The sequence below is a fragment of the Adelges cooleyi genome, unplaced genomic scaffold, assembly GCF_023614345.1.
Source record: "Adelges cooleyi isolate 19-005CV unplaced genomic scaffold, UGA_ACOO_1.1 ACOO_flye_CR_arks_rails_tigmint_CR_PRNA_1, whole genome shotgun sequence".
Taxonomy (NCBI): Eukaryota; Metazoa; Arthropoda; class Insecta; order Hemiptera; family Adelgidae; genus Adelges; species Adelges cooleyi.
In genome coordinates, this window is record NW_026095751.1 from 179919 (window position 1) to 206411 (window position 26493).

The window sequence follows — 26493 nt, forward strand, 5'->3', positions numbered from 1 at the left end:
ACCTAGTTGTCGGTAAATCGAATAAAAGCCTAATTGTTAAATAATTATTTTGTATAAGCAAAATTGACTTAATTAATAATTACTTTATTTTAAAAAAATTTGATTTATTTAATTAAAAAAAAACAGGATTTGGAACTAACATTACACGCCAACATATTATGTTAACAGAAATTATTTGGCTCATAACGATGTAATATTTTTTTACAAATAAATAAATGCAGAGCAAAATGGTGTTTTTGCAAATAATTTGTTATTTTATTAGATTGGTTGCTAAATAGTAAATAATAGTAAATATCAGAAATTGTAGGTAGGCACTCCAAAAGTATAATATTCAAAATATTTCTTTTGGAAAACATTTAAAAACTTTTTGATTAATGGATTTTTTTGTAAAACCATAAATGATTTATTTTGGTTTTTTTTTGTGACATTTACGCACCGCCAAAAGGTCATAATCTGTCTTTCACAATTGTGAGAAATTTCGTTTTTGTTTAAATTTGAAGTTGAGAAAAATATCAACTGAATATTTATTTAGACTGGACAATATTGTTTGACATAATATTTTTACCCGTATAGTGCACATCACTGCTAAAATTAATAAAACCGGAATAACATGTGAATAGAAAATTCCATTGGCAGAAAAGGAATATTTTTAGATAGATTTTCAGATAAAAATTTGGTCAAAATTACATCTTTAAACAACGATGTTTAAGTCTTTGATATAGGAAACATATAGTAAAGAGAGATGAGAAATTTTTGTTATGCCTTGTCAATGTTAAATTATGTATGGGAATATGTTGAGGACGGGTCTTCTTAAAAATATTAAAGCAACTCTAGATATTTTGTGTATGCAAGGAAGAAGTCATAGAATGTCTACAGAAAATGTAGATTGCTATTTTTTTTTATAGGTTCTTCAAGTGTATCCGATGAAAACACATTTTAGTGAGAACCGCATAAGCGCAACTAAAAGAGGGGCTTGGGGTGCTTTATCGGGAAGGTAATACAATAAATCAATACAATTTGTCATTGTCTGCTATTGTTCGCACGAGTTATTTGATTAGTGCATATTTATTATTGGTTTTATAAAGTAATAAAGGCACGAGTTCTAAGAAAAACAGCAATGTGCACGATACCTAAAATAGTTATGGCTGATTCGAGATTGTTGTCAACTTATGATTTACTATAATGTTTGTTGTTCACAAAGCTAGCACATCATTCTTTCAACGTATATTCAGATGGTTTTTTAGATAATCTAGAAAACTATAAACCCGTGTTAGAGATTGAAAAAAACAATGAGCCATAAAATATGCAAATTAAGTTATTTATAAAGAAAAGCTGCTGGTTTTTACAATTTAAGGATTGGTAATACAAATTTTCAAAATATTGTACAATGTGTACCAAAAAGTCTTGGAAAAAAATTTTGTCAAAATAATAATATATCCCGAGAAAATGAGTGTCCTATCCTTAATGAATCACCTTGTGTACAAAATTTCAATCAAAAATAAATAACGAAATAAAAAAATGTTAACATCAGTTATACAAGTAATTTAAAAAAATAACTGAGAAGTCAATACTTAGTCTAAACACCATGTGAAATAATAATTTTATCAACATGAAAAAAAGCAAACCAGCTATGCAAACATATGTACCCATATAAATATATTTAAATTGGTATTTCTTCCATCAAAATATAAGCCTATTTACCAAAGAAAACTGCTTTAAAACTGTTCATTTAAAAAAACTCTACTAAGTGTTTATTGTCTTAAAAATTGTAAAAGCTTAATATTTTATGTAAGCATAACTATCAAATTCTTCAAATTGTAATTCAATGGCTTTCAATCAGGTATGGAAAAATTATTTTGATATATATTTATTAAGAAATAATAATACAAAACAGAATTGTAATTTATATCACAAATAAATAAGTCTAGGCCATTTTAAGTACAATTTACAAGTACATATAATTTTATAAACTTTCTACCACTTAATTTGTTAAAATTTAGGTATTAGAAATGAATTCTTTTACATTGTGGAGAGGAAACATTCATTCTTGGGCCTAGTTTTTGGAATTTATTTATCAAAATTTATATAAGAGTTTATCTAGAGTGAGACTCTAACAAATACATTACTTTTTTTTATAAAATCTGTATAAACTCTTTTATAATGTATATAAAAAAACAGCTAGAATTTATTCCGAATAAGGCCGTTTAAACCAAAAAAATTATAATTAAAATTAGCCGGTTAAGAGAAATGGGCATTATTTCGTTTGGCGAACATCATTGTAAAACCAAAACCTTCTAATCTTTGCACCAAAGTAGACAGTAACTAATATGGATTGATTTTATGTTTATTTTTATTTGCAGATAAAATGAAATTTTTCCGTATTTTACTATCACTTTCTTTTGTATACGTTTTGGCCGATATAAGTAATTATCATGTTATCATACTTACCGAGTTAACTAGAATCGAAAAATATATCAATCACAATTTTTTCTTTACAGCGGCTTATAAGAGTTTGCTCGCCATTACAAGTCAGTAACATTTTTTATCATAAAGCTTACATTTTCGAAGTTTTTAATTATATATTTTTTTAAACATAATTTTTAAAAAAACATTTAAAAACCTAAGACACACACATCCTGCAAGCTTCTATTTATACTGATCCTGTAAAAGGAAGTAAGATATTATATTTCATATCATTGTAATAATAAACAATTTAATTTTTTTATCGCCCGATTGTCAAATAATTTATAAATTAAAAATGAGTAATTCTATGAAAGATTTATGTTTTAGGGTTCACAAGGTAAAAAGAACCAGTTTTTGTTTTATTTTTAAATTCTAAAAATCGAATTATTTATATTTATATTTAATTTAGTAGTTAAAATAATTTACTAGATCAATCTTGAAACTAATAAGTGTCTACTTAACAAAAAAGAGGGAGTAGCTTTAAATGAAATGGCCATAGTTAAAAGCATAGTATTTTACATTTTACAAAAAAAAATAACTCGACTACAAAGGTCATTGGCCAGAATTAAAAGGTTGGAAGTTATCTTTTGGACATAAAAATTAAAGTATATAATATAAAGTAGGTATCGTTATTTTTTATAGAATTTTTTTTTTATATTGGCGAATTTGTTAAATTTTGGTACCTATGTTGTAGATATTTGATGGTCAATTGTTGAGGTTGTCATTTTTTTTACGATTGGTTTCTTTTTATTGTATGTTCTTTAGTATTTTTATTTTGTCGAGTCAATAAAGTTTACTACTAACATTCCATTGATGAATATATTGTATTTTTTCTACATTATTTTTGTTAGTTTGTAAACTATATTGGTTGCATAACGATTGAGCGGTTATATCGATATCGATTCTTATACGATAGCGGAACACGAACAGTATTACAATTCTAATTAAGAATTTTTTTTATAGAATTAACTTAAATTTGTTATTTTTAGATGGATTGGAACACGTAATAAAGACAATGGTCTATGAAAACAGATTTACGTTGGGTAGTTATAACTTATAACTATATAATAATAAAAGTCAAGCTTGCTATTAGAAACAATATTTTTAATTATTACATAAAATTGCAACAGGAATAATCTTTATTCAAAATTGTACATATATATGTATGTATAAGATAAACTGAAGTATAAATCATACATTTCAACAATTGGATAACTATATAGTTTTCATTCAATTTAAAATAATCTAGCAAAGCACTTTTGTCCATAATACTAAAATAAATGTTTTTTCTTTCTACCTTGACTTCAAATGTATAATAGAGTAAAACATGAAATCCAATATAATGAATTTATAAAATGTCAATTTCAGTCAAAATGAACTTTATGATCGCTATACCGGGTAATAATATTTTTAATATATTTAATGTAAATATGTCTACAAAGTCGTTTGATATTCAGAATGAATATATAGGACATTCTGTGTCATTCTGGGTCATCGCCCCGACTTCCTCAACATTTTTTTTAAACTTCTGTTGATCTAATATAAGACCTTCATTTTTTTTCCTTTTTTTACTCATATTTAGTTCAAAAATAAAGGGTTTTTTATGTTATTTTAATCGAAAAATCGATTTCAACCAGTTTTAAAATTCTGAAATTTTAATAAAAAAATCAGAGTCTCAAACCAAATTAGTTTGGTCTAATAACGGCAATGGGTCGAGAATTATTTATTTTTGTTTTTTAACCCGAAAACAAAATGTATATTTACAGTTTTTTTATTTAAAAAAATAAATCTCTGTCCATTCCCATTATTATACCAAAACAATTTATTTGAGTCTCTTATTTTATGATAACATTTTCAGAATTTTAAAACTGGTCGAAAACAATTTTAGGAGGTCGGGCCGATGACCACGTGGTTTAAATCAGAATGTCCCATACACTATGTTTTCGTATTCATTTCAGAGTATGCAATCCTTACTGACGATAACAGAATAGGTAACCACATTTATATATATAAACCTTTACACATAAAAAATATATAATTACTAGAATACTAGTTTTAGTTAAAAGAAACATGTACATAAAAATGTATTTTATTTTAAATTTCAGAAATTATAAACCACCAGTTGGATATGCGACAAATGATAATACGTGAATTGCGTAAATATAAAATTTAATTTTTTTCACCGAATAATTCTTAAACTTTATTACTGAAAAGTTATAAAAAAAAACTGCATTTAAAAAGTATATTTATGTATAATATTATTGGTTTGATTTAAATATAAAGCTAGTTTATGTATAATGCTTGTGTATTTTTTGATATCTTAATGATGGTTTGCAATAATAATTATCGAATACGATGCTATTAGAAATATGTTTATGTTAATGCAGTATATTATAAATAAATTTAAAAAAATCTCAATTTCGAGTGTTCGTAACAGTTAGTATATAGCATCAGTATTCACTATATGTTTAATTATTTTATAGTTTTATTTTTTGTTCCAGCTATTCCTGTGCCAAATACACCAGACCAAAGTAATTGCGAGCTTATTGGATAGCAGTAAATAAACTTTAGAGCTTGTTTTAAATAAGAAACTTGCACCATTTCGTTGGGAAAACAGAAACGTAGAAGTTCAATGCGTCGCATTTGTTATATTTTTTTTGCATTCTAGATTTCAGAAAAAAAATAGCTCCTCTACACATCCATGCTAAATCCAAATTTTTAACTAAATTCTTTTACATTTTTTTTAGAGAAAATTGTTAATAATATTTTATAAGGGTTCCATTGTATGTCGGTATTATCAATACTAATATCCTACATAAGTTTTTAATTACTAGTGTTTTGACTATTTTTCAAAAAGTACTAACAAACCGTTATTCCTATTGGTTTTTTAGAACTATTTTTGATTTTAGAATTTTTAAGATACGATTTCTGATCCAAAAACTTGATACATGGATATATTGTACCATTTCTTAAAAATGTATTGCATGTAAACTTTCTGAGACTAAATCTCAAATTTTTCATTAATTGCAGTCAGTCATTTTTGTTCGAAAAATACTAAAATCATCCTCAAAGGATTTTGACATTTCATGACTAAGTTTTTTTCATATAGAATTGCGAAAATGATTTAAAGTCAAAACTCGAGTGAAATCCTTAAAATTGGAGATTTTGATTATACGTATTTCTTTATTGTCAAAGATATAAAATAAAATTTAAATAACTAATTCTACAAGTAATTTTATCACTTTTATTGATATAAATTCCTGTAGATCTGTGACCTCTCCGTATCCTCTATGATTTCTTTCTGTTATGCTCCCCCCCTACTGTACTAGTACTCTCGGACAAAATCACTTTCAAATAAACGCTTTGATGCTAATTTGTAAATATTGCACCTCAATTTAATTTTTCCTTACTTTTCTGGGTTTTACTATGCTTGGATTAAAAAAAATAACTACTGATTCGCATTAAAGCATTTATTTCTAAGTGATTTTATCACTTTCAGTTGTAATAATACCTGTTAACCTCCCCGTTTACACTATTCCCCAACCCCACTGTATTTTGAGTTTCAAGCATATAAGTAAGATTTCCTTCTGGTTCTACAAAAAAATTAGCAATAATAAAGTACTTTAAGTTACAATGTTATGTTATGTTTTAAGAGCAATTATTTTTTTTTTGTTATCAACACTTTTGTTTATTAATTTTTGCAGAATATATGAACATAAATTTGCATAATATGGGAGAAGCGAGACGAAAAATTACTAGGAAAGCTTTAAAACAAATAATTATGGATGAATTAAGTAATTAATTATATAAAATTGTATTGTTATCGTTTTTTTTATCTAATGTATGCATAGTGGATCAAATGGGTAGGTTTACTAATTAAAATAATTGATATAATATATATTTATATATATATATAAACTTTCTTTTTCAATAGTATTTTTTTTATAACTCTAATGAGGATACCTAAGGCTTAATATTTTCAGACAAACATGTAAGAAAGTTGAATTTTACTATAGTAATACAAATCTAGTTGTTTTATTAAACTAAAATTATAGAGCTTACACAATACACATAATATGTTTGGCTAGTCTCATTTTCTAACATACAATATTTGGCAAGTAATATAAATATTGAAATTATTTCCCTTTTTAATTTAGTTCTTGTTCTTTAATTGCCAATAACTTATTTTGGTCCAAAAACCAACCTAACCGAAAATTTAGAAGATATAATTATTTGTTATAGAAAAACATAAGAGAAAGATATTATCAACTTTTTCTTACTAATAAAAATATACTTGTACTTCCCTGATGAAATAAATATAATAATAATAGTAAGTAATTCTGAAATCTACTTGTTTATGTGTTTTTCACAAAAAAATACTAAAAATGTCTGAATAAAGTTTCACTTCCCACTCACTTACTCGTAACATACACACTGGTTATTTTTAATGTAAAAGTTTTTAAGATATGAACAAATTTAATCATGAAACATGTATAGTTTTATTTCATGTGGTGTATTTTATACTATTTCAATGATCAATAGGGTGTGATATTATCCACTGTCCCACGGTGTTAAATTATTATTAATTTATTAATTATTATCAAGTGATTGAGCTGTGGCTCTTGCGATAAAAAAAACCCGTAGCTAGTTATCAACATTTTTCAATATTAAAAAATAATTCTTTTATTTTTTAGATCGGAAGCAACCGGTTTTCTATTTTAGCCAGATGTGTTGTTTTATAGGATTGTGGATGAGTACACAAACCCCATCATTATATACAAGAACTACTCAGGCTGGCTTTAAGAATGTTTGTACTATAACGGACAGAGCCGACCATGTCATTAAATACAGGTCTTTGAATGGCATCATTTGTCAAGTAGACGTCAATAACATTGATGAGATAATAATAGAATTAAAAGTACAAATACTTGAAGAACAGTTACATTAGACCAGAAATCAAACATTAAATCAAATGCGTATATCTTCTAAATTATTTAGTAGTGTTTTTATTTTATTTAAATAGTTATTAAATATTGAACTAGTAACCAAATAGTCAATTAATGTATTTCATAATAAGACATTTTGCTATCTATTATAAACATATTTGATAATTGTATAGTATTATGATGTTGCGTACAACTTTATTTTGATAAGGAATAGATGTAAGGACTCTAGTTTGTTTTTCTTTTACTTCTCTCTACTAGACAAATCATGCTCAAAGAGAGCCCATCACTAACACATTGCAACCATATCCACTCAGCCACTCATCACGAACTTTAAATAATTAATATATATTTAATATAACAAAAGCGAATGGTAATATAGGGAGTGCAAAAACTAGACCGTCTACACGACATCACGACGGCCGACCGATTGATAAGTATATTTATACGATAAGATATCAAAAACAAAGTTAAAATTCTCGGTCATCCTGTCTTCAAAATGACCTCATTTAAGTATACTATAAAACTGAATTCTTATAAATTCAGTAGCATATAATGGATCATAAACAAAACAAAAAAACAATATTTCTAAATATATCAATAAATAAAATAACAAATAGGAACTCAACTGATAACATAATCTTTTAGTTATTGTGGTTTTTTGTAACTCTTCTTGACCGCTTCTCCTCTTCAATTTGTATGGTAGGTGGATTGGTAACTTCTTCAATTTCTCCTCCCGTCTTTTCTTCCTCATTTTTATCAACATCTCCATCGTCTTCCTTCCTTAGTAAATGATTTGAGATCAGATACGTGTGCAGTTGTACTATACTGATGGCCACTCCGTTGTATCAGTTCTTCGAGTCCTTAAGACGTGTCCCCGGCTAGTACTTGTTTGATCACCAGAGGACTTCTGTACTTAGGTTATAGTTTGGTTGGTTGTCCTGTGTGTTCGGGTACTCTTTTCGAGTATAAAATTTTTCTTACTGAATATGTTATATTAGTATTTAATGAATTATACCTCTGTTTTCATATCTCATGTTCTTTTGTTATGCGGTCTTTGGCTTTGGCTTGTAGGGTTTGACTATCTGTCCATAACTGATTATTATTGAGTAAGCTAGTCAAGGCTCCGTCCTCTACATTAGCATAGTATCCAAAAAGGGTGTATAATGGTGTATCTCCAATAGTTTTGTTGATTGAGTTATTGAATTGACTCTATACTCGCCGAAGTTCTTTATCCCATGTCATTTCCTAATTCATATTAGCTTGTATAACTGGTAGTAGCGTGTCATTAGTACGTCCCACTTAGCCATTTGCTTATGGGTGTCTTACCGAAATGATTGAATGAGTTATCACATTAGAAACTCCATACTCATTAAAAGATTTACTAGTGAAACACGTATCTCTATCCATGATGACCTTCTGAGGTAGAACATAATCCAAAACTTTTGAAACAAGTTAGGAGCACCTGGGTCCTTGTGTTTTTTAACTGCATAGAACTTTACATATTTTGTTAAGTTATCACTAATTACCAATTCACAAATGTGCCTATATGATCGATATTTAGAATCTGGAACGGCCTCCTTCCTGGTGTAATAGAATGCAGTTCTCCGGGTATTTTCCCTCGTGGAATTTTAAACAACAAACATGCGGGACAACAATTTATATGGTATCGTACATAGCGCCACATTCCCGAAAAGTATTATTTTCCCTGGATTTTTGATAATGTTTGATCCACTGCTCCATATCCTCCCAGTTCATGGTGCTTCACAAGGATGCTCTTCTGTATATATCTTAGTACTTCCCATAACAGTTTTTTCCACAAATTTAAAAATGACATCATAACCAAATATTAGCTAAGTTTTTGACTTAAAAAAAAGAGGCATTATCGCGATCCGTGAAAGTTTGGCCAACTAATAGATCATAATTTTGAGCTAAATCGTCCATTACCAAATAGTTCAATTACCTCTGTCATCATATCGATTAGCAAATTGGCTGTAGTAATGCCACTCACCACATTTATTGAGTTGGTGTCATATACAGTCAGTTGTCGCGTTGTAGGTGAAACGTCTAGAATCATTTGCTTGGCTACGCAGGTCTTTAGCAGACACACACCCCATCCAGTGTCTATTAGCCTTTGCATTTACTTTTGGTCATTAATTTTTACTATTTTAATATAATTCGACTTACTTGAGTCTAAGGTCACAAAACTGAACGCTGGCTGGTTTGCTTTACAGTATTTTTTAGTGTGGCCTTCCTGCGAACACAAGGTACACTTAAGGGGTTTACGTGGAGCTTTACAGTCCTTATTGATATGACCAGTTAACTGTCATTTATAATAATATAAATGGGCGGTGAACACATTTAGGAAAAAAGGGCCGAGAATACTCATTTTGTAACTACTAATATGAATTTCCCAATCGTCCAGAATTCATTTTTAAGCAGTTGGTTTTAAGAGAAAACCAAAAATAACTAAATTGTATACACATTCATTGTCAATTAAGTAATTTGCACTTAACTATCTCCATCCTCACGACTACCCGTCTCCACTGCTCGGATTTTATTTTTATACAATGTAAAATAATGGCGAAAAACTTTAAAGTATAAAACATGTACGATTTATTTATCGATATTTTGGCAAATACAATAATTAATTCATTAATGTAAACATTAGTAAGATCAGTGATTGTAAAACTAACAACTGGGTAATCAATAGTCTAGACCCTGCGTCAGAATAATGTAAATATGTAATCACATAAAAAAATACCAACTGTGTAAATAAATTAATATAGGAATCTTGCAAAATATTTTTCGATTTTACTGTTTCAGTCATAATATAATCCGATAAACAAGACACAAGACAATCACTTCAAAAGAGTTGTTTTGACAGGTGGATTATTTGAGTAATTATATCAAGCTTAATTGTTGTAAGTGCGCATTTAATTAGATATGTGTAAATTATAAAATACTTTACTCATATAAACGTATTTAATATGTGAAATTGTTTTATATATTTTCTAACTACAATGCCGTTTAAGTTCTCGCTATTTTAGAGCTTTAAATAAATTACAAATGTAAAACATTTTTTTTTTTAAATATTAAATGAATACATGATTTAATAATTTTGGTAATATCAGGACAATATACCACCAAATTGGTTAAGAGTTCGGTAAATGTAATTTTTCGAAAACATTTAATCAAAAACTAAAAAGTCTTATGTATTAATCATAGACGTTAAATGATTTTTCCGATACCGATTATTTTATTATAAAACCTTACTAGATAAATAAAAAGTGATTGCTACTATTAAAAATCACTTTACTCGAGAAAAATCGGTATCTGTTATGTTGAATATCGATTCTGGACGATACCCAGCTCTCTTAAGAGCTAAAAGTAGTCGTGTGAAAAATAGTGTATAGTAATTATTATTAAGACATTTCTGATTGTTGGTAAATTTTTTTATAGGACTATCATAGCGTTTCATTTGAAAAATACAGCTTTTTAATCAATTTATGATATTGAAATTCTTAAATATAGTCGACACATTTTCTGAATCGTGTATAATATTTTTTTTTTTTTAGAAATAGCGCTCACACATGTATCGTTAATAGCAACAAATTATTATCAGCGAAACAAATTACACATTTTAAAGAGAAATAGGTAATTTTTTGTGAACTGAATAGATAGCCCATTAATATACTTCCATGTAAGCTTTTTTATTTGATAAATAAATAAATAAATTTAGTGGTCTAAAAGATATTGTTTGTCTAGTCAAAAAAAAAAAAATATATAACAAACAAAAATATACTCGTAAAACCAAAACTTTCTCATATCCGTACCAAAGATGACTTGTGACCAATATTAATTTATTTTTTATTTTTTTTTTATTTTAGATAAAAATGAAAATAATTTGTGTTTTATTATCAATTGTGTTTGTCAATATTTTGGCAAATATAAGTAAATACTAAATTTTCACACTTACTTGAGGTAGTTAAAAATCGAATAAAAAATTTATTTTTTAAAAACTTTTTTTTTACAGCACCCTATTTGAGGTTGATCGCACTTACAAGTCAGTACAGTTTTTCATCGCACAGTCTAAAGTTTGGTGTTTTTAAATATAACTGTTTACACTTATAATTTTAAAATTTACCACAGATAAACACATCGAGCTAGCTTATGAATATTTTGATGATATAAAAGGAAGTAAGATATATTTAAAATTAATATACTACCGAATAATTGTACTTCATGATTCCCTGAATGACAGACAATTTATAAATTAAAACCTATTGTTTCTATTAACTATTACGATGAGAGTACGAGAGGAATTCATCATTATTGTACCAAACACCGTAAAAATCTATTCGTTATTATTTTAATTTAAATAATCAGTTTCTATAATTTACTAAAAGCATACTTGGCAGTGAACTTGATAATGATTTTGTTGGAAGTATATTTTTTAGACTAATACACTATTATTGTCTTTTGTGATTCCCTGATTGTAAACGATTTATAAAATTTTAGTTTAGGATTACTCTTACTATTTAGAATTAGAGTGCGTGAGGTATATAGTACTGGTGTACCAAATACTGTAAGAGTTTGCGAGTTAAATATTTAGTCGTTTTAATTTTTATTTAAAGTAGCCTTTTCTATAGTTAACTAAAAGCACGCTTAAAACTAGACAATCTAACCCAAATGGGGGAGTAGCGTTAAGTTGATAGTCATCGTCAAAGGTCTTATATTGCTGATTTTTTATCTATTATGATTTTATTTGAAATTTTTTTTACAGCTCAATTTATTTTTTGTTTTTTCTAGATGGACTGGAATATGTAATTAAAGCAATTGTCTGTGAAAATTTATATACGATGGGTATATATTATTATAATAACATAATATACAAATTAAACTCGCTGATAGAAAAAATATTTGAAGTGAATATCAGAATTACAACAAAAATTAATCCCCATACAAATTTATCGGTGCTACAAGTCTCAAAATTTAGACATTATGATTCTGTTGAAATATTACATTCCATTTAATAAAATCGAGCAAAACACTTTTGACTAAATAATTAATATTTACCTATGATTTTTCTACCATGACATCTTCTTATTTATATTAAATTTATAAAATACTCAATACAGTACAATTAATTTATATAATGTAAATTTCAGATGAAATGAATTTTATGATCGCTGTGCCCGGTAATAAATTTTATTTCATTAAATGAAAATTTATCCATACAATCGTTAGACATTCATTGAATATAATATATAATGTTCTTATTCACTTTAGATAAAGCAAGTATTGCTGCCAATCAGAGACTGGGTAACAACATTTATATAAACAATTCTTTACACTGGTTCATTATTTGTACACATTTAAAAAATTCATGGACATTTTTAATTAAATTTCAGTAGCTGTATCTCACCAGATGAATATGCAGTATCAAATAATAATAAAATTGGGTAAATTGAAAATTAAATATATCGAAGCGTTCATCAGTTCTCTAAATAGATTACTACATAGTTCTTAAGGAAAACGATAGAAACTCGGTTTAAGGACAAAGCCATAACGATTTATGTTTTTGGCCTAAGTTCTTTGTGATTATTTTAATGATAAAGCAATTACGCTGCTATTAGAAACAAATAATTATTTAATGTTTTCACAGTATTTTGTAACAATTGATCTGCCTTAGTAATCGCAGTTTTGGGTGACTATTATGGATTAAATATAATATAATCGATGTTTATTAGCTGTACTGTTATTTATTATTTGGTACTTTTTTTTGTTATAGGTATAATGCCTGAACTTAACGCTGCAAACCTATGTAATTTCAAATTTATTGGATATTAATAAATATACTATTTTATAGGATGTGATGCTTCGACTCACGCAGGGTATATGGTGGTTAAGGGGGTTATTATGGGGCTTATTAAGGGGTTAAAGATGGTTCTTATGTTTATTACTATATATTGATAATACTATATATAATTGAAGTCCTACACGAGTTTAGAAGTATTTCAAATATTTTTCAAAAAATTATAGAACTAAATTAAGTTGAAAAATACCGAAATGATTAGGGTGTCTCTTTAACTAGAATTTTAAAAGAGTGATATGATTTTTTTTTTTGTTTCAGCCTTAAAGAGTATTATTAATAATATACGTATTCTGATCTAATGAGCTACCACATGACGATGTCGGTTCATTGCATTGCCTAAAAATATAGTGTAGTTTAACTTTTTGCGATTTTTCAACCAGATTTTCTGGAATTTTATTCAACAATTTCCAACAATTTTTTTTCTAACAGAAGCTAGAATCATCCACAGGTGTTTTTTTTTAATATTTTGACATATAAAAAATATTATTTTTTAGATTAAAACTCGAATTAAGACCCTACATTTCATAGTTATAATAATAATACGAATTTCTTTGTTAGAAAGGTGTAAAATTCAAAATTGTATTCACAAAAAAAAAACGCTCAACTATAAAAAAAAAAAATATCTCATTAGAATGCAATTGGAAATCGCAATTGAACGTTGCTAATTTTCTGATACTCTAATTTTTAGGTTGTTCCCTGAACTCTATCGCTCCTCATCACTCTTAAGTTGGTTACAATGTTAATTTGTTATATTAAGTTCTTCGAGTTTAAATATACTAATCGCAGGTTGTACAAACAATTTGTAATGTCACAATTCTTTGATATAGAATTCATTTATTCTTCACTTTTTATTTGCATTATTTGTTTTAAACACCGTTATTAAATCATTTTTGTAGATTTCGGAAACCTAAATTTGCCCGCTCTTGCCGCATGGAGAAGACGTTTTACTAGAAATGCTTTAAGAAATATAATTCGCCGTGAATTAAGTAAATATTACAATAGAGATGTAACGTTATTGCTTTTTTAACTATTTTATGTATGAATACTTATAATGGTTAGGTATGCTAATTATAATGATTGATTTAAACAAACATTTATTTTAGAAAAAACGATTTTTTCATTTAACTCGAAGTATAATACCGTATGCTTAATATCAGACGTGCATATCAATGATTAATTCTTATCACAGTAACACTCAAATTTAATTTTTTTCATTTTAATGAAACTGTACAACTATATATACAGATATATACGTTTGACTAGACTCTTTCACTATAATAATGTCTGGTTGTGTTTCTGCCATTTAGAGGAATTTTTCACTTGTTGAGCATAGCGCACTATGTAAAATACATTATTCCTTTTGATGTTTGTTTAATAACAAATGTGTTTTGCTTTAATTATGAATGTGTAGTAACTAGTAAAGCCACTAAAATAAATTGAGTAATTAAAAAAAAATTGTTTTCAGTTAGAAACGAAACGGAAAGAGGACCAGAACGCGTCACTTTTAATCAGAAGTGTCGGTTTTTAGGATTGTGGATGAGTATAATTGTTCCAACATTATATACAAAATCAACTCACACCGGTCCCAATAATGATTGTGTCATAACGGATATAGCCAATCATATTACCATTTACAGATCCATTGAGGGCAAATATTGGCAAGTAGACGCCAATGACATCAATCATAGAATCATACAACTTGATGAACAGTTATATTAATTATTTAGACCTTGTAACATCGGTCGATCTTTTATAAAATTGGGAGTAGTATAATACTATGGTTTTTTAATTTAAATAATTTTTAAAAATTGATCTAATATCTAAGTTGTCAATTTTTTTATCGTACTTCGTAATAAATAGTTTTACTCATTGTTATATACACATTTTTTGCTGTGTATAATTATTATTATTGCTATGCCTTTACCGGAAGTAGGGTTTAAGGCCTCGTTTTGTCGCCTACGAAAACGAAAGTGTACTTATGGCTAATGCCTTATCGGCTTAATACAAAATTTTAAAAAAATATAATATAATTTTTACTAGGGCCCTAAGAAATACGCTCAATTGTCAAGTCAAGTGAGTCATTAAATAAAGTGTAATTTTATTTAGCAAAGCTAAAGACCAAGAAAAGTATCTTAATCCCTTTTCCCTAAAAAGGGAAAAAGCTAACTGTGGAAATCGGCCGATGAAGAAGCCAAGACTATTGTGTTTAAGTTGTTTAAAATAATATACTGAGAGTGCAGGTAATCAAATATTTTTTTTTATATTTAAAAATATATCATCATCGTCAGCTTAACCGGCCTTTAAAACCTAACGCTACCACGGTGAAATGATGGGTTCTAGCTCACTGTCCGGGACGGGTTGTCACTTGACAGTCCGTCATCGGTAATTATTAACTCTTTTTGTTCTCATAACTTTATATCAACAATGACTTGGATGTAATATAAAATAATAGCAAAGCCTTATAAAATATGTAAGATTTTTCTATCGATATATTAGCAAACGCAATAATTTAATTCAAAATAAAATTCATTTTTTGATGAGTGGTTGTAAAACCAATAACTATAAAAATATCCTAGACCTTGCGTCAGAGTAACATAAACGTGTAATCGTATCAAACCAACTATGTAAATAAATTAATATAGGCACCTTGCCAAATATATTTAGATTTTACTGTTTCGGTCGAAGTATAAGCCCCTAAACAAGTCACTTCAAAACAGTTAGTTTAACAGGCGGATTTTCGTATTGCAAATTACTGTATTATTCCAATTATTTAACAAATAATATCAAGCTTAAATATTGTAAGTGCGCTTTTGATCAGATACGTGCAAATTAAGTTAAAATCAAAAAGTCTTGTACAGTATACATAGGCGTTAACTGATTTTTTCGATATCGGTTATTTTATTATGAAATATGAGTAGATAAATGAAATGTGATTGCTACTATCAAAATTGACTTTGTTGGAGAAAAATAAGTATCTGTTATGTTCAAAACATTGGTTACTCTATAGTCTGTATACTAAAAAATGTATTATATTAGGGTCAGGGTTAAGTATTTTTTAGACTGTGGCTAATACGAATTGATTATATGTTTATTTTTTATTTCAGATAAAAATGAAAATAATTTGCGTTTTGATATCATTTGTCTTTGTAAATGTTTCGGCTGATATAAGTAATCATTATAATTTTATACTTACTGAGGTGGTCAAACGTTGAATAAAAAAATGTATTATTTAATAACACTTTACTTTACAGCGCCTTATTTGCAGTTAATTGCAGTTACAAGTCAGTACATTTGTTTATCATACAAAATAAAGTTTTGGGTTTTTAAATATTACTATTTTCATAAATAATTTTAAAATGTATTATAGACAAACATATCCAGATAGCTTATCAACGTAATTATGATATAGTTGGAAGTAAGATATATTACAAATGTATATTAAACATAGCAATATTGTTTTTTATGTTTCCCAGATGGTGAAACGATTTATAAAACCATACATTTTTTAACTATTTAGGATTAGAATGCGCGAGGTATATAGTACTAGTGTACATAACATCGTAAATGTTTATGGGTTCAATATGTAATCACTTATATTTGTACTTAAAGTAGCTTTTTTTATAATTAACTAAAAGCACACTTAAATCTAGATAGTGACAATACAATTCAAATGGGGGAGTAGCATTTAGTTAAATGGGCATCGTTAAAAGCATGATGAAGCCTTATATTGCTGATGTTTTATTTATTATGTTTTTTTTTTAAATTAATTTTATAGTTCAATCCTTTATTTTTTTTATTCTAGATGGATTGGAATATGTAATTAAAGCAATTGTCTGTGAAAATGTATTTACGATAGGTATATATTATTATATTATAATAGCAGTAAATACAAATAAAATTCTCTTATAGGAAAACAAATTTGCAGATAATTCCAGAATTAAAAAAATTAATCCTTATGCAAATTTATCAGTTCTATAAATCTTAAAATTTAACTATTATAGTATTGTCGTAATGGTACATTCTATTTTTTACTATAGAATATTAAGTACAACATTATTAATTTGTATAATTTAAATTTCAGAAAAAATGAATTTTATGATCGCTGTACCGGGTAATAATTTTCATTGCATTAAAAGAAAATGTGTTCACACAAGTGTTTAATATCCATTAAGTATAGAATAATTTGGTGTTCATTTCAGAGTATGCAAGCATTGCTGTCAATCAGAGATTGGGTAAACACAAATTTAATTTACAAAACTTTACACAGATTTATTATATATATATATATATATATATGTATACAGAGTGTAATGTAAAGTTCTACCGAGTTTCAAATGAGATATTCAGGATGCTCTATGGATACAATAAATGGTATTCATTTTTTTTTTAATTTTAACCTATTTAAAATAGAACTGGTAACTTATTAAAAAATTGTCTTACAAAAAAAATAATTTCAGATTTGAAATCAGGAGGAAAAGTCTTTTTGAATTGATATGTAACATGATTTTTTAGTATCTGTCCACACATACGTCCACAGGGTGGCCTCGAGTGGCCACTTAGTGGCCGGCACGTGACTAAAACTAACATATGGCATGTGACATATAATTTAATTTAAAATAACACCTCGGAACTGAGAATAAAATTATAACTGATAATGATGTGTCACTTGTCATATGTTGGTTTTGGTCACAACTCAGCGGCCACTCAGTGGACGCAAATGTGGCCAGATACAAAAAAATCATGTTACATATCAATTCAAATCGATTTTTTCTTCCGATTTCAAATCTGAAGTTATTTTTTTCGTAAGACAATTTTACATAAGATACCAGTTCTATTTTAAATAGTTTTAAAATTAAAAAAAAAATTAATACCATTTATTGTATCCATAGAGCATCCTGAATGTCTCATTTGTAGATTGGTAGAACTTTACATTACACCCTGTACATACATAAAAAAACCTATACAGTTCAGGGTTCAGGATCTACAAGAATTTTTATAGCTGAAAATGATAAAATCACTTTTAAGTAAACGCTTCGGTGCAAACTTATGGATAGTAGGCTAACCTATAGATGTTTATCGGTGGTACTATGTTTAAAAAATATTTCATACAAGTTTGGAACTCATTCGACTATGAGTCTATTTAGTTGAAAAATGTGTACATTTTTTGAGCGTTTTTCTCAATTTTAAAAGAGAAGGGGTGAATTTTTTTTAAATTTTAGACCCAATAAAGTATCTTTCAAGTACGATTTCTGATCTACAGAGTTGCTACATGGAGAAATTGGTTCAGCGGTTTAAAAAATAGTGGGTCCAGACATAAAAATAAAAATAAATCACATAGCACATCGTTGTCAATACAGCTCCGCATCGAAGCTAAAATAATTTACTCGGTCTTAGCAGTAAGAAACATGTATTTTTATTTAAATTTCAGCATCTATAGATCACCAGTTTAATATGCAAGGACAAATATTGATGAAATTGGGTATATTTAAAATATCATATTTTTAAGCGTCAACCGTTTTCAAAGTTGATTGCTACTTAGTTCTTAAGAAAAACTATAAAAGCTCGGTTTACATCATAAAAGTATATGTTTTTGGTCTACTCACTTAATGGTCATTCGAAGTATAGTCAAATATTATGTTGTAAATGATAATTTAATGTTAACACAATATTTTGTTATCTCGCTAATCTTTGAGTGACTGCCAGGGATTGATGAGTCGGTGTTCATTATCTGTATTGTTAATTACAAATTTTTTTGTTATAGGCATTCCTGTACCTAACCCTGCAAACTTACGTAATTGTAAACTTATTGGATAGTAATTAGTAGACTATAGTATAGGCTTGTTTTTAAATGAAATTTGCATTGGTATATGTGCTGTTTGTTTTCCACACAGTTATTTAATCATTTTTACAGATTTCGGTAACCTAAATTTAACCAATCTTGGAGTATTGAGAAGACGTTTTACTAAAAAAGCTTTAACAAATATAATCCGCCGTGAATTAAGTAAATATTACTAAAGAGTTGTTTGATATAATATTATGTTTGACTAGCTTGTGACATTTAAATTAGCATACATAGTCTTTTTTATTAAGCTCTAGTTTTCAAGCTATCAGTTAACTAAATGGGGTTTCTTGGCAGTTTACCCAGTATGTGATGACTAGACAATTTGTACATACAAACAATAACTAGTCGCCACTTGCATATTATATTATATGTAACTTTTCTTAAAATACACAATTCACTTCAAAGTTATATTTAACAGGCGAAATTTTGGTTTCCGGAATTGCAAAACTTAAAACATTTTACATTTTTAATAAATCTTATTATATAACGAAGCACGAATTTTTATTTATGAAATTTCTTTTATATTATTTCGAAGAATAATAAATTATGATTTAATATTGAGAGGCCGGTATAAAATTATTGACTTGTTAAGCATAGCGCACTATATTATATTGCTTCTTATGATGTTTTTTTAATACATGATGTAAAGCAACTAATATAAATTTGCAGTTAAAAGAAAATATGTTTTTTTATATGTCAGTTGGAAATGAAACGGATGGAGAACCAGAACGAGTGACTTTTAGTGAGAAGTGTCTTTTTTTAGGATTGTGGATGAGCACAAATATTCCAACATTTTATACAAAATCTGCTGTGACTGGCACTAATAGTGATTGTGTCATAACGGATATAGCCAATCATGTTATGGTGTACAGATCCATTGAGGGCAAATATTGGCAAGTAGACGCCAATGACATCAATCATCGAATAATACTACTTGATGAACAGTTATATTAATTTAGACCTGTTATCATAAGTCAAACTCTTCTAAAATTAGGTATTATATTATAGTACTGTTGTTTTTGAATTTAAATCATTTCTGCGTATTGCTCCAATATAAAAATTGTAATTTCATATAATGTATGTCATAATAAATAGGTTTCCTCACGATTATATACACATTTGTTGTCGTATGCCTTTATTTTGACCTGAAGTAGGTTTTAAGGCCTACGAAGAGTATGGTTGGTGGAAGTGTACTGACGACAAGTTAGTTATTTATTATAGTCAAGTATAATTGTATTTCAATACCAACCAAATTTAATTTGTCCTTTTTTTATGTACAATTTACTTTTATTATCCATGATTACATCGTTTTGAATAAATTCAGTTTTCAACTTACTTAAAAATTTGTAATCCATAATTTTACATTCATTCAAACGTATATGTTATTTTTTTTTATATTATTTATTCTTAATTTTATTTTGTATGATTAATTTTTCTAGATTAAATTATATTTTCATTTATAAATACTGTTATACTGTATTCAATGATATAAATAAATAAATTAGGATGTAAGAAATCAAAATAATTTATTTTATTATGTCCAGAATCCAAGTCCATTCATCCTCGAAATCATCAGTTACCTTGTGAAGTTAATCCAACTTCTTTAGCAATCGCAAAATATGTTACAGATGTAATACCTAATACAAATATGTATATTGTATGATTTTGTTCAATAAAATTAATTGTCCAGAGATGAAAACAGCTATTAACCGTGTTTCAAGTCTATTATTTCTATAATATTTTTTGCAACCTATACACCTGCATGTACAAGTACTGAATCTAGGTTAAATACAATAGTATGCGGGTATTGTTATTTTCGCTAACACTGATGATTATGTTTTCCTCCTTTTTTTTGTTCAAACAACAACCTACTAGAAAGACTTTTTAAAGTGCTTTCTGTCTTTTGACGTTCGAGATAGCTCTGCAGCTACAGACTACAGACTAATTCATAGCTTGCGCCCTTTTATTAAACTCGTTTTTTCTTAAAATATTTACAACTTAGTTGTTTTTCTTTTATTCTTGGTTTGTCAATGTTTAATAACGGTACTATGTTTCAAAAATATTCCATACAATTTTGGAACTAATTCGACTAATTTAAAAAAGTTATGGAACATCATAATTTTAAGTTGAAAAATATGTTGTTTTTCTCGATTTTGAAGGGAAAGAGAGTTTTTTTTAATTTTTGGCCCAACGATTGTTCAGAAGTTAGCAAAAGTTGGCGAACATAATATTGTGTTAGTCAACGTATAAAAAGCGATGTGTCAATTCTAAAGAGTGTGACACATTCTAAAAGTGCGAAACATTTATATTGTTTTAATTTTTATAATTATTTTTATCACTTAAAAATAAAACAAACCGAGTAAAGTTGATTACGTTTGGCATAAAATATTTTACATACTGTTAAGTAATTTGTATTGTTTTAATTTCTGTTGTACTGCAAATTATATGTCTGCAGTAGATATACATACATTTATATGCATGTACGTATGTATGTTATGACCTATGAAAATCAATATACAATCAAATAAAACCCCTAAATTTTTTATTTCTATAACTTGCTAAAGATGATAACCCTTAATATTATAATTAAAGTAGATATTGGAGCAGGAACGATTATAGGATACAAATTTACATTAAGGGATAATCTTTCACTATCTTTACACCGCTTGGTATGTACATGTGTATAATATTAAGTAGGTATTTAAAAACTGTCTGTATACTGTATACTGTGCTTCAGTACATTCTATTGTAATTTTGTTTATATATTATTTGAAGAATAAAACTTTTATAGTTTTATAAATTACTTATGTTAAATCATTTGGTAAATTGAAATTCGCTGCTTTATCTCTTTGTTTGTCAATCATAGACGATGTTACTCAAGAACGAAGCTGTTCATCATGATTGTTTTATCATCATCATTATGAGTAATGATGTACTCTAAATTTATTTTCGGAGAATACTCCAGTTAGCGAGGAAAATATTCGAACCATATAATATTATGGCCATTAAGATCTTAAATAATATCAATGCAACCTTTTCGCATCATCTGTAGAATCCGATTAATTGTATGAGACACTATAAAAAAAAAACAATCGTACCTATTTAAGTGATGTCTCTTTTATGAGGACTTGAATTTAATTATGTATTATTTTCCTATGTGTTTAACAGTTTAACTTCATAAATCTTCTTACTTTCAGACTAGTCTAACTCACTAAGACAACTAGCAATAATAAAAGCAGGAAAACAATTTAGGAAAATTATTATCAAAATATTAATAAGCAACAAATGTCTTCATAAGCATAAGCAAAATCGTTTATTGTGAAATATATTAAACTAATTGACAAATATTTTAATATTAGTGCAATATGAAAAAATTGTTTTAACATTATTAAAATAGTATTATATAATTCAGAAGAAATATAATATTAATAATTGGTACAAATAATTGTATAACTGTTTCTCAAGTGCGAATATTTGCTTCGATGGATATGTATTTTGTATCACGATATTGGATGTATCCATTAAGGTACAAACACTGTTAGAGTCAGTCTAAGTAATGGCTATACTGTTCCTCGAGTAGCTGTGCTTTTAGTTCTATTATTTTATTATCAATGTCAACGGCATCTACTTGCCAAAGTACGCCATTAAAGGATCTGTATTTTGTTAAATGATCGGAACCATCCATTAAGACACAAACACCATTATTTTCAGTCTTAATACCTGTTATATATAATGATGGGATTTTTGTACTCATCCACAATCCTATAAAACAACACAGCTTACCAAATCGATGTATCTGGCCTAAACTGAAAACTGGTTCTTTCGAGGCTAAAAAATTAAAAGAATTTTTTATTTAATTTACATATTTTGCTCACTTGCTACTACTTGTATAATTTATTATGGTTAAATCGCTGATGCACACTTCACTCAATACCATATAGGGTTTAATCAGTTATTAAATATTTGTTGAGTAGTGATTTTGTGCAATATGATCTCATATTTTGATAAACTCTTATGTTTTAAACCTCCCCCGCTCAGTTAGTTATTTTCATCTTTTAACTTTTGAAATTTAAATAGTAACGTATACATTTTATTAACTTATTAATTAATTTAAAAATACTGAACATTTTGACCAGTTTAGAATAATTATTCATAATGTTATTTAAGTTTAAAGTTTAGCATAGGAGGATGTCTAGGGTGGTGGTTAGTTTAATTTTATCTGTGCGCATTACTTAACCGCACTGCCCCTCCTGTCATAACTTTTAAACTTTATAACGTTAACAAAAAAAAAAAAATTATCCAGAACTGGTTATCGTCAAGTAAAATATTTTAGTAAATTTAATATAAAAATAACTAATTGAGTAGGGGGTTAAAAACACGAAATTTTGTAAAAAACTAAGGTCACATTGTATAAAAACACTACAGAAATATTGAGTGGTTTACTTTAAAATAATCAACCTGCATTTTTTTCAATGAGTACTTTAGTAAACAATCATTAAGTTAAGAAAAAAGTATTTTTGTTAATTATTCCAAATAGAAATGTTTTCAGAAATCAATGACATACAACTCTCTATCGATATTTACCTAATATCTTGAGAATTATTTTTCTTAAAGCTTCTCTAGTGTAGCGTCTCCTTGCCTTTCCTAGTTCAGTCAAGTTGGAGTTTCGAAAATCTGCAAAAATCAATAAATAACCTGCCATTAATATTGAAAATAGAAGAAGGTATTCTTTCTGTACTTAAAACTAAAGGCGCTTGTAATGCATTAACATTGTATTCAACTTTGAGTTGAATGAAAGGGTACAGAGCATGACCTACAAATTAGAGCATCCGACCACTGCAGTATTTAATTTCAATATTCTATCATATTATAACAAATATAATATATTTCAAAAAAAATTGTTTTTAATTTTATGAATTTTGGACACTGTGGTTTTTAGTAAATAAAAAAAATTGTTTCCACCATTATAGGCAAAAAAAAAATACAACTTCGAAATGTAGAGGTATAATTGATTGTGAATCATTTCCGTTGTTTCAAAAGAAAAGCCATCAAATTTATTGTGTAAAACTAATTATATACAAATCAAATTACATCTTCAAAACAAGCATTAAGGTCTAATTATTACTATACATTAAATTTGTGATTACTTTGGTATGCAGCATCAGGCATAGGAATAGCTGTAAAACAAAAATATTAAATATCAAACAACTACCTATACAGTTACATAACTTTACTCTAAAACTGCGATTAATTTGACCAATTTTATTCAATGTAAAGTATGGTATTTGCATTCAATTATTTCCAATAGCAACGTTTGAATTACAAATTTAAATTATGTTTTGAATGGCCATCAAAAGCATATTATGAATTTGAACTTGTATCAAATAAAAAAATATTGAAGCTTACACTATATACTATATTTGCGGTTACTTCTACTTGAATATAAAGTTTAAATGGTTCCTAAACTTTACTGTATATTAACCGCAAGCTTTGTAAATAATGTAATAGCAAATTGTTGTAAGTTTGCTTTCATACTACTCCTTAGATACTAAGTAATCATCAATATTATGAAAGTTGTTCACTAAGAAATGATAAATTGTATAATTACATAATGCAGAAGTTATTTCAACTCTCATAAATCTCTGGCATTCTATGGATCCTAATATTAAAAACAAAATATATATTTAATAGACATGTTTCTTACGTTTGAAATTGAATATATTAGTATGTGCATATATTTTGTAATATTTATAAACAATGAATCTGCGTGAAGAGTTGTAAAATATAAATGCGGTTACCCGATACGTTGGTAAGGCTTGCTTTCTCTGAAACGAATACAAAAACATTTTAAAATTAATGAATAGGCGTCCAACAAGCGTGTGGAAATACTTCCATAAAATACAATGATTATATTTACCCGGTACAGCGATCATAAAATTCATTTCGTCTAAAGTTAACATTACATACATTAATAATACTGCATTTTATTTTATATTCAATATACATTAGAAGCGAAGATGTTGCAATAGAAAACATGTCTGTTAGTAATTCGGAAGAAAGTGGTTATGATTATAATAACATATCTAAGCTGTTTATTTCATATAAATTGAAAACTTTATGATAGTAAAAAGACTGAATTAAATTAAATGTTGCTTCAGGATGAGGGGGAAACAGCCAACAGCAGTTTTGTTTTCCTAAAGTTTCCGTTTAGGTAATATAGTAAAATTTAGGATATATACCATTGATAAACGTATTTATTTTTTCTATGTTCATTAAACTTTTAAATTATTTTTCTACTAACCCATTGAAAATCCATTTCCATTAACAATTCTTTTTATTACATACTCCAATCCATCTGGAATAAACAAATAAATGTTTGAGGTGTACATTAACCGATTTTAAATAAATCATAATAAATAAAAACTGGTCAGAATAAAACGTTCTGCTATAAGTTAAGACCATTTAGTTTAACGCTACTGCCAGTATTGTGATAATTAGTCACTATTTACAGTTGGTGTGCTTTTAGTAATTTATAGACATTTCTACTTTAAATATAAATGTCAACGATATAATTTCTTTAATGAAATATTTACACAGTGTTTGGGACACATCACCTAGTGCACTTTTAACCTTTAACTGTTAAAAAAAAAACTATAACTGTTATTTTATAAATCGTTTGACAATCAGGAAAAAAATAACTATTCGGTAGTAGATTAACTTTAAATATATCTTACTTCCTCTTGAACCAACATTATTTTCAAAAGCTAGCTGAATGTGTTTGTCTGTAGAAAATTATTTTAAAAATAAATGTAAGAACAGTAGAATTTAGAAAGTCAAAACGTTAATCTGTATGATAAAGAATGATACTAACTTGTAATGGAAACCGCCCTCATATAAGTCGCTGTAAAGAAGACATAAATATTAGAAAGGTTAAATCGATTTTTTAACTACTTAGGTAAGTATGAAATATGAATGTGTAATAATTACTTATATCTGCCCAAACAAATACAAAGGCAAACGATATTAAAACACAAGAAAGTTTCATTTTATCTGCAAATAATATTAAACATAAAATTAATTTATAGCAGTAGCAGTCACAAGAGCAGGTACTTTAACGTGCCAACATTTAAAATACAAAAGGCTTAAAATATGTTAAAAATTAAAAAGTACAGAGTTATTCCTAAAGAAGTGTGTTTGGTACATAAACGATATTCAAAATTTGTCCATACCTGATTAACAACTTTAGGAGTTTGTTAGCAATGCTTTGTTTAGCAAAATCTAAATTGTTGAACTGATAGAATTCCTAAGACAATGCACAACTTGAATGACTTTTCGAGCAAACAGTTTTAAAATGGTCTTTTGGTGCC

At 27.3% G+C, this 26493-nt stretch overlaps 4 protein-coding genes across 26 annotated transcripts; 3 read left to right on the forward strand and 1 right to left on the reverse strand.

Annotated features, from left to right (window-relative positions):
- Positions 1 to 1723: 1723 nt before the first annotated feature.
- On the forward strand, positions 1724 to 7419 carry LOC126836063 (uncharacterized). Of its 3 annotated transcripts, XM_050569056.1 has the most exons (11): positions 1724 to 1840; positions 2361 to 2423; positions 2499 to 2528; positions 2626 to 2673; positions 3453 to 3506; positions 3832 to 3861; positions 4422 to 4454; positions 4569 to 4619; positions 4965 to 4994; positions 6168 to 6257; positions 7158 to 7419. In XM_050569056.1, exons 2-11 carry the CDS (start codon positions 2366 to 2368, stop codon positions 7409 to 7411), a joined length of 678 nt encoding a protein of 225 aa, XP_050425013.1. In that variant the 5' UTR covers positions 1724 to 1840; positions 2361 to 2365; the 3' UTR covers positions 7412 to 7419. The 3 variants fall into 3 exon arrangements, with proteins under 3 accessions (XP_050425013.1, XP_050425021.1, XP_050425030.1); XM_050569064.1 differs by lacking the exon at positions 2626 to 2673; XM_050569073.1 differs by lacking the exon at positions 7158 to 7419 and having other exon boundaries at positions 4965 to 5019; positions 6168 to 6228.
- A 2802-nt stretch (positions 7420 to 10221) lies between these two features.
- LOC126834527 (uncharacterized) lies at positions 10222 to 15447 on the forward strand. Of its 10 annotated transcripts, XM_050566577.1 has the most exons (13): positions 10273 to 10330; positions 10985 to 11063; positions 11297 to 11360; positions 11443 to 11472; positions 11559 to 11606; positions 12219 to 12272; positions 12578 to 12607; positions 12699 to 12731; positions 12821 to 12871; positions 13201 to 13233; positions 14181 to 14270; positions 14750 to 14942; positions 15325 to 15447. In XM_050566577.1, the coding sequence occupies exons 3-13, from the start codon at positions 11303 to 11305 to the stop codon at positions 15359 to 15361; spliced, it is 657 nt and encodes a 218-aa protein (XP_050422534.1). In that variant the 5' UTR covers positions 10273 to 10330; positions 10985 to 11063; positions 11297 to 11302; the 3' UTR covers positions 15362 to 15447. The 10 variants fall into 10 exon arrangements, with proteins under 10 accessions (XP_050422483.1, XP_050422474.1, XP_050422516.1 ...); XM_050566526.1 differs by lacking the exon at positions 15325 to 15447 and having other exon boundaries at positions 10222 to 10293; positions 14750 to 15159; XM_050566517.1 differs by lacking the exon at positions 15325 to 15447 and having other exon boundaries at positions 10232 to 10330; positions 14750 to 15159.
- LOC126834482 (uncharacterized) lies at positions 15416 to 20518 on the forward strand. Of its 10 annotated transcripts, none has more exons than XM_050566461.1 (11): positions 15416 to 15524; positions 16389 to 16452; positions 16536 to 16565; positions 16652 to 16699; positions 17087 to 17140; positions 17366 to 17395; positions 17484 to 17516; positions 18713 to 18763; positions 19046 to 19081; positions 19196 to 19285; positions 19827 to 20234. In XM_050566461.1, exons 2-11 carry the CDS (start codon positions 16395 to 16397, stop codon positions 20078 to 20080), a joined length of 684 nt encoding a protein of 227 aa, XP_050422418.1. In that variant the 5' UTR covers positions 15416 to 15524; positions 16389 to 16394; the 3' UTR covers positions 20081 to 20234. The 10 variants fall into 10 exon arrangements, with proteins under 10 accessions (XP_050422418.1, XP_050422409.1, XP_050422392.1 ...); XM_050566452.1 differs by lacking the exon at positions 15416 to 15524 and adding an exon at positions 15969 to 16082; XM_050566435.1 differs by lacking the exon at positions 15416 to 15524 and adding an exon at positions 16141 to 16255.
- A 2022-nt stretch (positions 20519 to 22540) lies between these two features.
- On the reverse strand, positions 22541 to 26477 carry LOC126847845 (uncharacterized). Of its 3 annotated transcripts, none has more exons than XM_050588256.1 (12): positions 26356 to 26477; positions 26114 to 26176; positions 25998 to 26027; positions 25861 to 25908; positions 25428 to 25481; positions 25044 to 25073; positions 24925 to 24951; positions 24735 to 24785; positions 24274 to 24303; positions 23711 to 23800; positions 22910 to 22954; positions 22541 to 22846 (listed from the first exon to the last, which is right to left on the reverse strand). In XM_050588256.1, exons 2-12 carry the CDS (start codon positions 26169 to 26171, stop codon positions 22671 to 22673), a joined length of 639 nt encoding a protein of 212 aa, XP_050444213.1. In that variant the 5' UTR covers positions 26172 to 26176; positions 26356 to 26477; the 3' UTR covers positions 22541 to 22670. The 3 variants fall into 3 exon arrangements, with proteins under 3 accessions (XP_050444213.1, XP_050444207.1, XP_050444223.1); XM_050588266.1 differs by having other exon boundaries at positions 22643 to 22779; XM_050588250.1 differs by having other exon boundaries at positions 22543 to 22954; positions 26356 to 26474.
- Between the last annotated feature and the right edge of the window lie 16 nt (positions 26478 to 26493).

Coding starts and splice junctions, on each gene's coding strand:
- LOC126836063 (XM_050569056.1), top strand. CDS start 2,366: ATGAAATTTTTCCGTATTTTACTATCACTTTCTTTTGTATACGTTTTG. Junction 4,620..4,964: donor AATGATAATACGTGAATTGC/GTAAATATAAAA, acceptor TTTTTGTTCCAG/CTATTCCTGTGCCAAATACA. Junction 6,258..7,157: donor AATAATTATGGATGAATTAA/GTAATTAATTAT, acceptor TTTATTTTTTAG/ATCGGAAGCAACCGGTTTTC.
- LOC126834527 (XM_050566526.1), top strand. CDS start 11,303: ATGAAAATAATTTGTGTTTTATTATCAATTGTGTTTGTCAATATTTTG. Junction 12,273..12,577: donor TGAAAATTTATATACGATGG/GTATATATTATT, acceptor TGTAAATTTCAG/ATGAAATGAATTTTATGATC. Junction 12,732..12,820: donor TGCTGCCAATCAGAGACTGG/GTAACAACATTT, acceptor ATTAAATTTCAG/TAGCTGTATCTCACCAGATG.
- LOC126847845 (XM_050588250.1), bottom strand. CDS start 26,171: ATGAAACTTTCTTGTGTTTTAATATCGTTTGCCTTTGTATTTGTTTGG. Junction 24,304..24,734: donor TGAAATAACTTCTGCATTAT/GTAATTATACAA, acceptor TTTGTTTTACAG/CTATTCCTATGCCTGATGCT. Junction 23,801..24,273: donor GCCTGATGCTGCATACCAAA/GTAATCACAAAT, acceptor TGATTTTTGCAG/ATTTTCGAAACTCCAACTTG.
- LOC126834482 (XM_050566461.1), top strand. CDS start 16,395: ATGAAAATAATTTGCGTTTTGATATCATTTGTCTTTGTAAATGTTTCG. Junction 18,764..19,045: donor ACAAATATTGATGAAATTGG/GTATATTTAAAA, acceptor TTTTTGTTATAG/GCATTCCTGTACCTAACCCT. Junction 19,286..19,826: donor TATAATCCGCCGTGAATTAA/GTAAATATTACT, acceptor TTTATATGTCAG/TTGGAAATGAAACGGATGGA.